The following is a 16,025-nucleotide window of genomic DNA, read 5'->3' on the forward strand; positions in this document are numbered from 1 at the left end:
GTTGGTCATTTTCGTAAATTCAAAAAAAAATTAATCAAAATCGTATATTATCTGAAATTTTTAGTCACTGAAGTTATTTTCTCTATTTATAATATGTAAATTTATAATCTCAAAAAATAATAAATTTTTTACCAAATAAATATTCGCGTATGTTTTTATATTTTATCCTATAATAAATGGTAATAATTAATATATGGTACCAACAACAATTCTTTCCTTGTTTGTTTATATGAGCTGTCATTACCATCTTTGTGCCCTTTGCTTCTATTTCTCTGTCACAATCCAAAAAAGCTACCTTTGCAGACCACTATATATATATGTTTTGATACTGTGTTTCTAATCACTTCCTTGTGAGAGCAACAGGTGTCTTCTTCTTCTTTTGCTGCTGCAATGGAAATCATGGGTTCGATGTGGTTGACGGTGGCCTTGGCTACACTGGGTGCCTTTGCGTTTTTGAAATGGGTGCTGAAGAGCTTGAATCCGTGGGTGTATGAATCGCCGTTGGGCGATTTGCGCTACTCTCTGCCGCCGGGGGATTTGGGTTGGCCTGTCATCGGCAACATGTGGTCGTTTCTCCGAGCTTTCCGGTCCGTGGAGCCCGATTCCTTCATGGGATCCTTCGTTTCCAGGTACTTTTCATTACTAAAAAGTAAAGATTTAAAGTTTGCTCGCTAAAAAGGATGGAAACGTGTGAGTGGTCACTTCAATTCCCACTTTCATTTTGTTTTTTAAAATATTATAAAATACAAGGTAAAGGTGTAGTTTTTTTTGGACACCATGTGAAATGAGTTTAGCCTCAACTCGGTGTCTTGTAGTTGAAGACCTAGTCAGCTCCTGTCTCGAGAATGGAACAGTTGCATCTCTTGTCGCCTACTGCAATGTCTTTTAGCATCTCACTGTTTTCCAAGACATTCCGTTTTAGCTCAGTGTTAATGTACTGATTATGCAGATTTGGACGCACGGGAATCTACAAGGCCTTCATGTTCGGGTGCCCGAGTGTGATCGTAACCACGCCGGAGACGAGCCGGAAAGTGTTGAATGATGATGATGCATTTAAGCCTGGATGGCCTACTTCCACAACCGAGCTAATCGGAAAGAAATCGTTCATCGGTATTTCGTATGAAGAACACAAGCGTCTCCGCCGTTTAACCGCGGCTCCGGTCAATGGCCATGAAGCACTCTCCATTTACATCCCCTACATTGAGGAGATTGTGATATCTACCCTGGACAAATGGTCTAAGATGGGGAAAATCGAGTTCTTGACCGAGCTCCGAAAGCTCACTTTTCGGATAATCATGTACATTTTCCTAAGCTCGGAAAGCGAAGAGGTGATGGAAGCTTTGGAGAGGGAGTACACAACTCTCAACTATGGAGTTAGAGCCATGGCAATCAATATCCCAGGGTTTGCTTACCATAAAGCCCTCAAGGTGGGAATTTCCCACTTCTTGCTTGCATCTGAAGTTAACTGTCTTATGCTAGCAAAGTATAAAATTGAAATTTGTTTTCGTTTTCTTCAGGCTCGTAAAAACCTTGTGGTGGCTTTTCAATCGGCGGTGACCGAGCGGAGAATGCAGAGGAAGACAAGCACATACACCACAAAGAAGAAAGACATGCTGGATGCCCTGATAGATGTTAAAGACGAGAAAGGTGTAACACTAGATGATGAGGAAATCATTGATATCATGTTGATGTACCTGAATGCTGGCCATGAATCATCCGGCCATACGACAATGTGGGCCACTGTTTTCCTGCAGCAATATCCTGAATACCTAAAAATAGCTAAGGTGGCATTTACGATTTAGATTTCGTAAATGAACATTCGTTTTCGAGCATTGTTTGAGCTTTAGTGTGCTTCTTTATCGTTATACTTGACAGTATTGTTGTATACAGGAAGAGCAAGAGAGGATTCTGAAGAAAAGGCCAGCAACCCAGAAAGGTTTAAATCTCAAGGAAGTTCGAGAAATGGAATACCTTTCTAAGGTACATCTTTAACCGAGTCTTTGGATGCTAAGTATAATTCGGAACCCTTTATTTTGCAATGCTTAATTTGATTATATATATATATGAAGGTGATTGATGAGACGCTTCGATTGATAACATTCTCCTCGATGGTCTTCCGTGAAGCAAAAACAGACGTCAATATAAGCGGTCAGTTCTAATGTTATGTGTGTATGTATACTGCATACATGTCCTCGGCTGAGGTCGGGGACCATGCGTAGTGATATTTTTACATCATTCATTCATAGAGTTATCCGTTTTTTTCAGGTTATACTGTCCCAAAGGGATGGAAAGCACTAGTTTGGTTCAGAAGCATTCACTTGGATCCTGAGATTTATCCGAATCCAAAAGAATTCGACCCTTCCCGATGGGATGTAAGATCCATAAAGCATTTCATATTTCCTGTATGTATGCATGTAATGATGGTCTCTTAAGTTCAAAATTGTTCATGTTCAGGACTATAACGCCAAAGCAGGAACTTTCCTTCCCTTTGGAGCTGGAAGCAGACTGTGCCCTGGAAATGATCTTGCCAAGCTTGAAATTTCTATCTTTCTTCACCATTTCCTCCTCAACTACAAGTAATTTATTTTCTATTGTCGATATATTTCAATGATTTATATTATAAATTCAAGCTTAAAATCGTTGGTTTTAATGTCGATCGATGTCGCAATGCAGGCTGGATCGTCTTAACCCTGGGAGTAAAATTAGGTATCTACCTCATACAAGGCCTCAGGATAATTGCTTGGCAGTGATCAAGAAAAACTAGCCTTTTCAGGCACTAGCAAGTTACTGGGAAATTCTTGACAGTAATAATAAAAGTAGTAATAACATCTTTTCTGGGGGATTAGGAGTGCAGGATAACTCAGTTAGAATGTAAGCGAATCGACTGTCGTATGAAACAGAAAAGATTGGATGAAACTGATGTGTTGAGATCAATATGCAGAATTCTCTATTCATGTGTGCGGTGCATGTCAAATCTCTGCATGAAACAACTTTGTTTTTCCATAGTAATACAAGAGATGAAAGGATTGCCAGTGAAATGATACACCTGAATTTCCGATTAAATACCTAAAACGTCGCATAAACACAGCTTCTACGCATTGCGGTAAGAACCAAAAAATCAAAAACAAAATCAACGATGTATACAAGCACGAATTCAACCAGATGCCTCTGAACAAGATAAACCTATGAAGTGACAATCAAGATGAATCTGCATGGTTAACATAGCTCACCATCACTCTTTAATGTCCCCCGTGAATGTTTTTTCTACGGGTTGATGTTGCACTCTCGCAAATACGTGACGTCGTAATCTACGTACTTTGTCCAGTGGCTTTTATACTTGGGCCTGGCGATCTCCAACCATGGTTTCAAGTTGCCATTATAGTGTTTTGTAATCTACGTACTTTGTTCAGTGGCTTTTATACTTTTTTTTTTGATAGGAATTGTAGGTCTCATTAAAAACCCCCTTCTTGAATAAGGAACTTATAATGAGTTCCTTCATCAGAGGAAGGAGGAAAAGAGTGCCTTAAACTTCATTAATGAAAATACATAAGATTACAACAAGAAGATAAGCCCCTTACAACAATTTGAAAATCCCAACATAAAATACCCCTAAGACACACTGGAATTAGCCAATGGCGGATTTAGCCAACCCATCAGCCTCAATATTGGCTGTCCGAGCAACCCATCTAATAACACCCTCAACTTCTTTTAGCTTAATTGTTATGTTCCTTACAAGAATGACAAAAATCTGAGGGCAGAAAGTTCCATTCTTAACCCAATCCACTGCCAATTTGCAGTCTGATTCTAACAACAAACGACCATTAATACCTCCTTTCACTGAATCAAAGAAAATTAAGCCCTTCTGAATAGCCCTTAGCTCCATCATAATAGGTGGACCTGGACCCGTGGCCTCCTTAAAAGATCCTAGAATAAGACCTTCCTCATCTCTTAGAATACCCGCAACTCCACTGCTGTTCCAATCAGAATTTGTAGCTGCATCCACATTCAATTTTACAAAGCCCTTAGGAGGGGGGACCAAGGAATTGTAGTAACAATCGATTTGTTGAGAGGAAAGCATGAATCCCCAAGAGAAGGGTCCCCGATTAGAGAATCCATTGAAATAACAGAATCTGCAAACTTAGCTGAGAACCAAGATGCAAGTCGTACTCTTGCTAGGAAAAATAGATTAAGATGGTCAAACTTCCCTCTATCAAAAACAATATCATTTCTTACTTTCCAAACAGTCCAAATAACAACGGCAGAAATGAACTTTCAAATAGCAGACCTAGGATTTAGATCTTCCCAAGCTTGAAGAAACTTCTGCGCATTTGTATGAAAAACCACAGAAAGACTCCAATACTGCACAAATTTGTTCCAAAGTGACCACACTTAGGCATGGCGATCTCCAACCATGGTTACAAGTTGCCATTATAGTGTATAATGGAAGCTCCTTCGATCTCCCTCTGGTTTACATTAGGATTGTAGCCAAGTCCGAGCACATGCCAAGATTTGGCCAGGGAATATGTGCGTTTCCAAAATGTTACGAGACCAGGAGGCAGGGTCCCCAGCTTCCACAATTGCCGGTCGCGATTCTGCGTATAAAAGATAACTTCAGAATCAAAAACAAAGATGATACACCAGCATAACACTATGTACAAGGTATAGGGTATGTCCATAGTGAACCACGAAAATTCCGAGCTGCCTTCTATCATTTACATCGGCACTACATCTCTACGTGTACGATAATGTGTGATCAGGAGGCTTAGGCACCCAAGGCGAATAACCAAGCAATGCTAAACTAGCCATTTAAGCGTAGTATATGTGAATTACATCTAACTTGGTATGTGAGGAACTTTCACGCCTACTTTACTATCTGCTTAGCCAAGATCACTTACCAGCCTCTGCCATCGATGATATACCTCCGTGATGTTTTGCCGCCTCCATTCATCCAAATAAAAAATATTCATTCCATATGCCCATCCACAAGCATGCGGGTCGAAATTCTTTGAGATTAGGGGATTTGAGAAGTTGAGTACCGATAAAACCGATGGAAGCTTTCTCCACATGTTTCAACCGCTCCATTAACATTGCCCTTCAAATCAAGGGACCACAGGCCAGAAAGGTCTTTCTGGACCACTATATCATCATCTAGGAACAACACTTTATTTAATTTTGGGAAGATCTCCGGTAGATAAAAGCGAAGATGGTTTAGGATGGACAAGTATTTTGGGTTCCGAAACTTCAGATTTTGATCACAATTAGCCCAATGTGCCCTGAGGTAATAATCAATCATGGAAGGAGAACCTAACTGCTTAAGAACTGGACTGTACCTTGCGTTTAACCACGTAAATTCTTCAATTTTCTGGACCTGAATAGCGGCTTTCCCTGGTGGATTACCCAGAAACCACATTCTCATTGTCGCATAATTAAGCCTATCCGTAACGATGTGGAAGACATGATTTGAAGGGAGCTGCAAGGAATCAAGTAAATTTGATGAGTTCAAAAGGTCAACAAAAAGCAGGGAGATCAAATGTCATTATCTACATACCAAGCTGTTTTATACAAACATACACATGCATGCGTTCGAACAAACACTCCGATATTTACTTCATAAGTGTATAGATTAAAATGAGATGGAAACGAAAAACTTAAGATTAAAATGACAAGCAGTCTTTTTATCCCACATCAACTGAAGGAAGGAGTTAAATCTCTGTAGAAGACTACATTTTACCTTAGCATGGGAAACAGTCGAGTTTACAACAACTGCCGCTGCCATTATATTGTCAGAGAAAAGAGCATAATGGTACAGACGAGGGTCTTCTAATTTCTGCTGATTCGGAAAGTTTTGTTGAGAAGAATTCAAGCTATAACACTCGGTAGAAAGGCGCAAGGGCAGGCAATGAAGACCCTTGGGAAGAGTTTTTACAGTTAACCGTGTCAAGAACATGGTCCGCTTTTTGTGCACTTGAAGTTGCTCTTCAGATGACTGAAGCATAGCTCGCAGCTTCTTTACCACAACAGTGCAATCATCTTGAACCTGTTTCGCCTTTTCTAATGATTGATCCATTGCTTTCATCTTATCAACGGCACTGCAAAAGGAAAAAAAAGAGAGAAAAATTAACAAATTAGGTGATTGAACCTGAAGAAATAAAGGAACAAATGCAGGAATTTGACAAATGAAAAGAAAAACCAAGAAAGTTTAAACAGAGCAGCAATCCTATTTTCAGAAAGAAGAGTTACCTTTTTGCCAGATCTGTGTCCTTAGTTGCATCACCAAGAGATCGTGTAACTTCCTTAACCCGCAGTCGAAGCCCCCTTGTAACATGTGGGTTGTTTTTTATCGATGGAAGGGAGAGATATACTTTTGCATGGATGAGCTGATCTTTGAGGTGGCGCACCTGAGCATCTGCTGGTTCAGTCTATCTGTCATGTTTGTTATCTGAACGCTCTGTCTGATCAATCTTGCGAGCCGGTTGAGTTGGTTGCTGCTCAAGCTTTACAGCCTATTCATAAAGCAAACAGGTTATAGTAACTGTTAGCTAAGCATACAATTAGATCCAAAATTTCCTCTCATTGTGAATCCTGAAATGTGGCTGCATCAAGGAACTGGTCTTAGCCGTGTAGAAACGACGATTCGGAAATGCAAAACAACATTAGCAAACGAGAATAGCACAAAATACCAACAAGCATGAAAGGGTTACGGATTAACATCCCTTGAAGGAAACAGCTTAAGGCAAAGACATTTCCGTATTGGTGACAATTGAAGCACAGTATGTAGCAAAGGTTTAGAAAGTACAGACGGCACAGTTCAAGTTTAGATAGTACCAAAACAGTATCAAAATACTCAAATATATGAACAAGAGGCAAGTAATAAAATCAAAAGGACATACAAAAACCGAAATCAACAGATACCGTGAATTCCAAGTAAAATGCTGCTATGGCAATACGAGAAGACTCAACAACAGATCGATTTTTAGTAGGCAAAAACTGGAAGCAATTACCGATATGTTAGAGGCATTGGGATGGGAATCGATAGCAGTTGTGAGATTGGGAGGTGCACCATCGACGACCTGCCTAATGGGGTTAGATAATTGCTGTTGCCGTCCTTCGTCGGTAGCAGAAAGCACCCGTGTCGACTTATGCTCCGTAGTCACTGTCGTTGAGAATCAACAAACGCCACCAATTCAAATTCACATTGCTCCCTTTTTTTCTTTAAAAAAAGCAAACAACAAAATAAAAAATTCACCTTTGGGAAAGGAACCGGTAGATTGATCAGAATACACGACTCCAATGGGTTCTTTCCTGAAAGTTTCCTAAAACAAAATTTAGACATTGAAGACAATTAGATCTGACATCAATCAACAAAAATTCCCTTCCATAAACAACAAATGGAACTAATCTACTATGTTGAAAATTGAACTACCTAGTGTTAATGAGACATCTGGTATTATCACCATACATCTGCAGAAGAAAAGAAAGAATTAAACTTTTCTTTGTGCTTCAATATTCTATACCATCAAAATCATTAACCCCCAAAAGAAAGAAACTTACAAAAGCTCCAACATCATCAAGAAAATAATTCATGTTTGTTCAACTTGAACAATTCATGGAGGAAAACAAGAGTGTCGGCAGATGCTGCTGATTCAATACTCTTCCACCCGGCTGAAAGTGTGTATGAATTGGATTGACACAATTATAGTTACTTCTTTAAAAATAATTTATGTTTGTTCAACTTGAACAATTCATCTTATTATTTAAAATCATTAAGAAAGAAGAAAAAAGAGAGAAACTTACAAAAGCTCCAACATCATCAAGAAAATCGCGTCTTGCTGCAGAGATCAAGCAAGGGGGAATGAAAAACAAAACCCATGATTATAAAAACGAAGAAAAAAGAGAGAAACTTTACATACAAGAAGCAGGATCGACGAAGATGGCGACTCTATCGGTGTAAAGAAAAATGGGAGCAATGACTGTAACCGAGAGCAAACCCAATACTATATGCCTCAACTTCAACTTCATGGTTTTTTCATTACTATAATATCCACTATCTAATTATGCTCATTTCTTTTACCACCACAACCAAGAACAGAAAAGAGAATGAAACCCACCCACCGTGTGGAGGAGAAGAGGAGATTTTTTGTATGAGAAAGGATTCTATTTCTGGGTTTCTAGTTGTAGTGTTTGTAGATCTAGATGTTATAAATGAATGTTCTTTTTTCTTTTCAATCATTAAAAAGAGAGCCATGATTACTTTAAGTTGTCAATGATCAATCATCGCTGTTTCCCGTTGCTGCCTTTGGTTTTCCATTCTTAAAAATGTTATTATGATTCTCAAATTACTCACTTAATCATATGCTTAAATTCATGGAGGAAAACAAGAGTGTCGGCATATGCTGCTGATTCAATACTCTTCCACCTTAGATATCGATAAATTCGTCTTATCATCCTCTGTTATTTTATCGGTTTAAATTGTTTCGAAAACATTTTTAAAACTTACAAAATTAAACATTAAAAAATCATATTTTTTGAGTTTAGAATATATTTTTTGGATTTGAGGGTTTCTGAATATTTATTTAAAAACGCAATGGTGAGAAGCATTCTTTTAAGAAAATGAGCAACATATTTCAAAAATACTCTCATCATATGATTGTCGGGGAATCAAAGTATCGAGACATCAAATATTTAGATTAATATCGATTTTAAGAGGATTTCATGAAAAATCAATCTAAGAGTAAATTGCATCTTCTTCCACAAATTGTATGTAAGCTTGTAATAATACCAAAAGAAGGCCTATGACTATCATCATCATAAGAAAGAAGATGATGTGCGGCCAACAACTGCATAACTTTCCCTGCAAGTAAAACAGCAGTAGAAACCTAAAAGAACAAAACAAACACAAGTGAACAACATACCAGGATTCAAAAAATTTCTACCACTACTTTCCATTTTTCTTCCGGGACAACATGATCCTTAAAATCACCAAATCTCGGTAGTCGGGTTGAACATTCCATTGTACAAAGAAAAATTTTCCCAATAAACTACAACAAAAAAATTCTGCAACTTCAGATGAAAACAATAGCTTGCTACCTCACACAACATATTTTCAGTCATTTTGTCGAACCAAAGTGCGAAGAACGATGCAAGTTGCATTAGCATTTCAGCTTCATTCAATCAGTAGTCACCGAATAAATCATCTTCACTATCACCATCAGTAGAGGCAGTATTACTTCCAGGTCTTCCACTTGAAACATCAGTACGCTTTCCTGTAATAGCGTCTTTTGTAGGACAAGATGACCTTTGTCTTCCGGTCAAACTATCGGAAGTGTATGCCCTGGAAGAACCCACTTTTTCGGACAAAGATTCTCCGTAAAGATCATTGTAAATCTCACCTTTAGTATTGTTTTTTACCTTATCCAAGACTTCCTGCAGTTTATCAGTCACACCTTTCTGAATAACATTTTCTTCCTTCATGGATGATTGATCCTTACCTTTAGGAATTACGGTTGTCTGTACAAGAGATTCATATTTTCCGAAAAGACTTCCTTCTTTAACACCTAGGGGCCCGGGTTCGGTTTCTACATCTGCACCATCTGAAATTCCAACAACTTCAACCAGCTCTCCTCCAGCGTGATCCTTGAAGGTCACTTTCAGTTTCCTCATTCTCTTAGCGTATCTCTCTGACTCTGTGCTGTCTTCTTTTCCAGATAATGAGATGGAAGACACACTGGAATTTGGCATCGTATCAGGTTTACTCAGACCGTAACGATTTATAAGTGTATTGTACGCAGCAACAGCTTCTTCATCAGAAGGATCGGGCATTGGGGGTAGATTTATCTCGGTGGGAGGTGGAGGACGAGGAAATAAAGCCACATTATTCTTCCGTAAGATATAAGTTCTTGTTGATGCAGCAAAGCGCAAAGATTGCCCTACTTCAAGTTCAACTGGTGTATCTTTTGTCAAAACTGTCATTTGCAACAAAATGTTCCATGTGCTGACCCCATATCGATTACATATATGCTGTTAAGATTGTAACAGCTTTATAAATCAATACTATATCCAAGAATGAAGATGAAGATCCGATTCAGATAACATATATAAGCCAACTGGAAGAGAATCAACGTCAATTCGAAACATCAACTAGTAATCTCAACAAAGTAGAAAATACAAAAGAAACAGAAAAGGAAGCGACCTATCATTCTTGTGAGGAACAACAGCAGCATGCTGACATGAAACCGACTGATGATCAAGCACGAAATCGCAAGTATGATGTTGTCTCCCAAAGATGTGCCTGCGCCTATCGAGTTTAATTCGATCAAGCACCTGTCCTTCCTTCACAACGTCGAGATAATAGACACCAGGGCGAGGCTCAATAGCCCAATCAGGAGGCAACCAGGTGGATTGACCCCCACCAAGCTGAGTGGCCGGCTTAACCTGAGTTTGATCCTCCTGCTGAGACTGAGCAGCCACATTTTGAGAATGCGAATGTTGTTGAACTCGAACAGGTGCGGTTTTCGGGGCAGAATTTATCGAGACCTAAAAGGGTTCCAAAGATTGAGCTTTCCTGAACTTCTCAAGACCACCTCTCCCGTACATTTTCCTTCCCCCCCCCCCCCCAATCAATGATATTACCCAGGTTTATTCAGTAGACATCAAGTTTAGCAGTAACCCTCTCCACCTCAATGGGAATTGGATTTATTTTATGTCATATGGAGGTACTGCGGATAAACGAATAAAGTTCGTAACTTTGGGTTGCAGCGTCGGCACCTTAAGCTCAGTAGTGACGAAAAGGAAAAAAAACTCGAAACCATCCGGTTTCAATTCAAAATAACACGTGGCATGATCTTATTGGATATCGATAATCGTCGGTAACAACCACCATATGCATCAGTACACTAATCCCACATCTCCATTGGACTGATTTACACTGTAAAAAGAATCATTTCTTCTTCCTTTATTGCATTTAAATTATGATTACAGCAGCTCGTTGATAAACAATGGTTGCTCTTCGCAATTCCGTTCCGGTTTTTAGAATACAATGATAATCAACAATCTTACAGAAACAATTCAAAGAACAAGAAAGCTCGTATCTCCGGCTGGAATCTGGTTAAAAGCAGCCATGGCACACTTATATTTTACGAAGGCCGTAACTTCAAAAGCCTGCTTCGATGAGGGGATTCGGTCGCTACTAGCATTAAACTCTGCTACATTCTAAAAACAAGTTTCGGTTTGACTTTGAGTGAGATACTCGTGCAGATCACAGCTGTACTGCAAATCTGGATAAATCTAAATTTCACAAACATAACAAGCACCGAAGAAAACAAACCAAAGAATGCAGTCAATCGGAAGTTGTATCAGCAATGCCAGTCACATACTATCTTGCGGTATATTCCTTCTCAACGACACCAAATATCACCTTCAGGCGACCTTCTAGATTCGAGAAGATGTTGTTGGCAATCCGTTTTTCATGCTTTGTGCTTTTCAACCAAGCGATTCCGAAAAATACTCGCACCTGACGTCCCTTTGCTCTTGAGTGTAAGTCCTCGATTTGGTATCTAAGGTGAAGCTGTAAAATATTGAAAGTTTAAAACTCGGGTCCATAATGAGGAAGCCTCACACATGAAGATAAAATCGATAAAATCAATAAACTGTTCTTCGTGGCATTCATACATTGAAATGGTCCCCGAGTGGAACACCGTGGAGAGTCATAACTTCTTCAATAAGCCAACCGTTTTTATCAGGAAGTAGGGATTTCTGCTGTGTACTAGTCACCTCTCCTCTATAGCCGGATACACGCTTATCGAATCTGTAATATACTTGCCTCTCGTACACATCAGCCTTTTCTGACTCCCATGGAGTGCAAGAATAGTTAAGACCGCCAGCTCTCTTCATAGCTTTATATTCCAATTCACCACCACTGAATAAGTCCATGACGAACCCGATCTGAATCACCAATAAAACAATCACCATCTGATCACAGGAAATATATCTAAAAAACATGCATATGAATGGTCATATGCTACATTTACATATTAGAATTCCATTAATAACAAAAGGACTGGCAGTGGTCAACCTGCATGATGCGGGAAACTAGTTCCATAGGTTCACATAGGGAGAGAAGATGTAGAGGACTTACGGGAATAGGAAGAGCACGCGAATAAACCTCAGACATAGTGACGTCCTCGAGGACTAAGAAAGATCCACTCTCGTCAGGTTGGAGGCCTTTTGACTCGGACTCTTCTTCAACTATTTGCACTTTCTGCTCTGGGCTCAAGGCTCTGGCTTTCCACAAAGCCATGATTGTTCTAGACAATAAAAAAAATGAAAATTAATAAACATATCAAAAGATACAGAAAAGCATAAACTAAATAAAAACAGAAATCACAGAAGATAGATTGCTCTTTTACCGATGAGCTATGTTGAAAGAGACAAAAGACTGATAATGGAACTTCAACCGGCCTTCCTCATCTTGATTCTTTGCACCGTGTCTAGCATCCAATCCTCTTCCTGGACGGAGAGTCACAACAATAACTGGACTGCCCATTGATGACAGAGTAGGTGGGAAAACCTGAATATCTTCAATGTCTTCCCAAAGGAAGAAGAATTTTGTCCGGTGGCCGAATAAATTGGCATGAAACCCAATTACTCTTGGTGATAAAAACAAGCGACCCTGCATAGATGCAACGCCAGAATAACAAAAAGGGGCAAACACAGTGTATTGATTACTGATATTAATCATAACAAAAGTGAGCTTTACAAAATATTATATAGCTAGACAGACAGAACCTGCAGAGGCATTCTCCGTTTCAAGTGACAGGTAAAGTCGTTGATGAGAAATTCCTCTGGAGGAAGACCGAAGAGTTTCTGAAAGGTCGAATTCGTTTGAGGGGACCTCACATTTATCTGCAAAATAGAACATTTGGCCTAAAGTAAATAACAAGAATGGACAACAATACTTTATTCTTGGTCGGTTGAAGCTAAATGAGTAACTATCTATTTACCTTCTTCCCCACTTCTTTCTCCATCTTTTTTAAGTACTCTGTAACTACGTTTCCACCTCTTGTATTTTCCACAAAAACTCTCAAGTGCAGCTTAGACTGGCATGCCTGAGCCAACTTACCTTGCAGAGGAACCCACACATCAGCTAGATCAGATATATTAGATCTTACAAAATTAACCTCAGAACGTCCCAAAGATGTAGGTTCATCAAAAGGCCCGTCAAAATCAAAAACTTCAACGTCCAATACGGAAGGAGGTTCTTTCATAGCATCGAATTCAAGTATTTCTGCAAAAAGCAATACTCGAGAATTGATTAAAGTGACTCATTATTCAAAACGATGCTAGTGCAGCTGCAAACATGTACACTGAACCCAAACATAGACAAAGAGCAATGTTGAATTCACCATTCCACTGGGGGGCAGATTTCTGGTACTTGATTGAGCTGGTTCTAGTTTTCCCATTGCACGTGAACACCACATATGGATCACAAAAGCCGCTGGAATCTACAGCGGCTAAAGTACTTCCCTCGATCAATGCAACTGTTAGTAACCATCCATCCCCTTGTGCTTTCACTCCATGATCACTCCCTATTGTTAGAGACATGAAAGAAAAAGAAAATCAAAGGCCGAGACACGAGAAACAAGACATTGCAACTCTTCTCACGAGCTTGGCAAAGTAGTTATTAAATGTAAATATTACCTTTCTGCGCTCTGGCATGCACGTAGCGTGAGATTAACCGCAGCACCCTTTCACCTTGAAGAACCAAAACAGCACACACAATCAATTCACCAATTGAATCAGGCAAGTCAAGCCCAACGAATTCGAGTCCTTGAATTGTACTAGGTCCAGCTAGGCAGATATGGACTATTACATATAAGCTCATCAAAACTGTGGAAGCCATGGTAAAATTAGCCAAGTACTGGAATGCCAACTTCCAATCTGACTGGGGTTCAGCCTGCAATGATCCCAAAAGCTGTTCTTTGTTCAACCCGAGATCCTTTGGATCAACTGGCTTAACAGTCTGCTCTAGTAGAGTAGTGAAATGCTCAAAGCTTTCCCTTAAACCCTGTCGGGTTCCATTTTCTATCATACTTTTCATCATGGTGCTCTGCAAGAAATTTGTTCGCCATGAAATCACCAAATGGGAAGATTGTTCTCCGGATGGAAGCTCAGTCCCAGGAGTAATGCAGTACAGCACTTCAGTTTTGAAGGTGCTCCCGTACATAACATCGGGAGTGCTCACGACAGCTAAAACAGAAAAAGTCTTCCCATCAGCTTTTATATATGTGTGCTCTTCGGTGGCTTTCACAGCTTTGATTAATTTGGTTGGAGCCCTGATGTACGAATAAATTCTTTGCAAGCTCTCACCACCATTCTCAAATTTCCAAGGCCCAAATTGTGGATCAGTAGATCCCTGCAACTCTGCTACTGATCTAGGAAAACTTGAATCAGGTGAGAAAAGCAGAGAGTTTAGTTCTTTCTGTGCAATCACATACAATTGGTCTAGAAGCACTCCTCCAGGTAAATTACTTGGTACTTCACTCCCCTGATCTCTCGAGCACAGTGCTTCAATCGCTTCCTCAAAAGAAGATGACTGATCATCAGACTTGTTATCAACAATATCAGCACTCGAAATTTCAGGTATCTCTGTCAAATCAGTACCCCTAGTGGATGTAGTAGAAGCAGTGTCAACATTTCTATTAAACATTTGAGTGATTCGACCTGCTAGGGATTTCTGTGCAGATGATTTCTCTTCCTTGGAAGACATATTATCGTCTTGTATCGGCGGAGAAGACAAGTTCAATGAACCACTAAAAGACCTAGAAAGATCATTACTAGCCATGTCTTCATGCTTCCTCAATGTCGGTGCAGGATCACCGTCACAATTCAAATTGTTTAGGGAAAAGTAGATATTGAAAAGTATTTCACCTACAACCAAAATTGAAACAAAAGTATGTAGATAAAGATTCTTGCAGTCAGTATAACCAATAAAAGTTGAAACATGTATTTCAAGACTGGAATCTTTGAACCCTAGATTCAAACTACTTAGATAAGCACTTTTTTTGGGGTGGGGGGGGGAGAAAAAGTGAAATTTGTACAATGATCCTCATATATAAAAGGGTGTTGCAGATTCTGAGAAAGCAAAAAAGAAAACATACCACGATCCTTGTTCTTCAACCTCTTGTTCTTCGGGTGAAGCGCATACCAAGCGGTGCCAAGTGATTTGTTACGAGCACCGAAAACCTGGGAAACGGGGACTTTAAGGTGACCAACAAAATCATCATTAAAGTACTTATCCTCGTCCAAGACAGAGATTAGCAGGTCCTCATTCAAATCCTCCACCTTGAAACTAAATTCCTCACCCCAAATTGGATTCAATGTCTTCTTCATCACTTTGGTTTTGTACCTCTGTTTCCCAAGCTGAAGCTTCACGTAGGGATCACTGAACCCATTTATATCCATGGCGGGTATGTTTCTAGCTTCCATTACGCCCACGATAAGCTTCATTCTGGGAATTTTCCCCCCTCTCTAGATTCCCTCAATCCAATCAAACTGTGGCCTTGATTGATAATATTTAATTCTATAAAAAAAAAACCCACCCACCGACAAGCAATCAACACTGTCTAACAACAATGTCTAGCAATATTCCACTTCTTCCAAAGTATTTATATTTCTTCAATTTCTGGGAGAAAGAAAAAAATAAGCACGACTCTCCCAAGCTAAAATCGTTTAAAAACACATAAGGGCTGCTTCTAAATTGATATAAAAAGTCAATCAAACTCGAATACTTATCATTTTCCTAGAACTAAAGCAGTTCCCAGTATTACCTGCTAACTTAAGAGCTCAAACAGTATCAACTATCAAGTTTCAAAATTGAAGAAGAAGATAAGATCAAAAACAGCAGCTACAGAGACACGTATATGTATTATAAGCTAAAGATCAAAGTTGTTAACTTTTTTCTTTCGAAAAGATACGCAATGGACAAACTAAAAACGGGGAGGAAGAAGAAGAGAAATTATGGTTTGATT

The 16,025-nt window shown here is 39.4% G+C and overlaps 2 protein-coding genes and 2 pseudogenes across 3 annotated transcripts; 1 reads left to right on the top strand and 3 right to left on the bottom strand.

The window, feature by feature from the left end:
• Positions 1-349: 349 nt before the first annotated feature.
• On the top strand, positions 350-2,954 carry LOC120204184 (ent-kaurenoic acid oxidase 1-like). The gene is made up of 8 exons (XM_039204295.1): positions 350-629; positions 950-1,427; positions 1,518-1,784; positions 1,891-1,980; positions 2,070-2,148; positions 2,266-2,372; positions 2,455-2,576; positions 2,674-2,954. Exons 1-8 carry the CDS (start codon positions 391-393, stop codon positions 2,762-2,764), a joined length of 1,473 nt encoding a protein of 490 aa, XP_039060226.1. The 5' UTR covers positions 350-390; the 3' UTR covers positions 2,765-2,954.
• Positions 2,955-3,625: 671 nt separating this feature from the next.
• LOC120204006 lies at positions 3,626-9,011 on the bottom strand (annotated as a pseudogene).
• On the bottom strand, positions 8,896-11,118 carry LOC120204007 (annotated as a pseudogene).
• Positions 10,923-15,637, bottom strand: LOC120204192 (C2 and GRAM domain-containing protein At1g03370-like). Of its 2 annotated transcripts, none has more exons than XM_039204305.1 (9): positions 15,156-15,637; positions 13,696-14,925; positions 13,401-13,583; positions 12,999-13,282; positions 12,784-12,900; positions 12,405-12,667; positions 12,134-12,302; positions 11,668-11,940; positions 10,923-11,563 (listed from the first exon to the last, which is right to left on the bottom strand). In XM_039204305.1, the coding sequence occupies exons 1-9, from the start codon at positions 15,502-15,504 to the stop codon at positions 11,372-11,374; spliced, it is 3,060 nt and encodes a 1,019-aa protein (XP_039060236.1). In that variant the 5' UTR covers positions 15,505-15,637; the 3' UTR covers positions 10,923-11,371. The 2 variants fall into 2 exon arrangements, with proteins under 2 accessions (XP_039060236.1, XP_039060235.1); XM_039204304.1 differs by having other exon boundaries at positions 13,347-13,583.
• Between the last annotated feature and the right edge of the window lie 388 nt (positions 15,638-16,025).

The sequence above is a fragment of the Hibiscus syriacus genome, unplaced genomic scaffold (genome assembly GCF_006381635.1).
Source record: "Hibiscus syriacus cultivar Baekdansim isolate YM2019G1 unplaced genomic scaffold, ASM638163v2 tig00010533_pilon, whole genome shotgun sequence".
NCBI classification, from domain to species: domain Eukaryota; kingdom Viridiplantae; phylum Streptophyta; class Magnoliopsida; order Malvales; family Malvaceae; genus Hibiscus; species Hibiscus syriacus.

Excerpts from the sequence above, each read along its gene's own strand:
- LOC120204184 (XM_039204295.1), top strand. The coding sequence starts at position 391 with ATGGAAATCATGGGTTCGATGTGGTTGACGGTGGCCTTGGCTACACTG. Across the intron at positions 1,428-1,517 it reads CTTACCATAAAGCCCTCAAG|GCTCGTAAAAACCTTGTGGT; the intron begins GTGGGAATTTCC and ends CGTTTTCTTCAG. Across the intron at positions 1,785-1,890 it reads AATACCTAAAAATAGCTAAG|GAAGAGCAAGAGAGGATTCT; the intron begins GTGGCATTTACG and ends TGTTGTATACAG.
- LOC120204192 (XM_039204304.1), bottom strand. The coding sequence starts at position 15,504 with ATGAAGCTTATCGTGGGCGTAATGGAAGCTAGAAACATACCCGCCATG. Across the intron at positions 13,283-13,346 it reads TTCAGTGTACATGTTTGCAG|AAATACTTGAATTCGATGCT; the intron begins CTGCACTAGCAT and ends TGCTTTTTGCAG. Across the intron at positions 12,303-12,404 it reads TCTTTCAACATAGCTCATCG|AACAATCATGGCTTTGTGGA; the intron begins GTAAAAGAGCAA and ends TTTATTGTCTAG.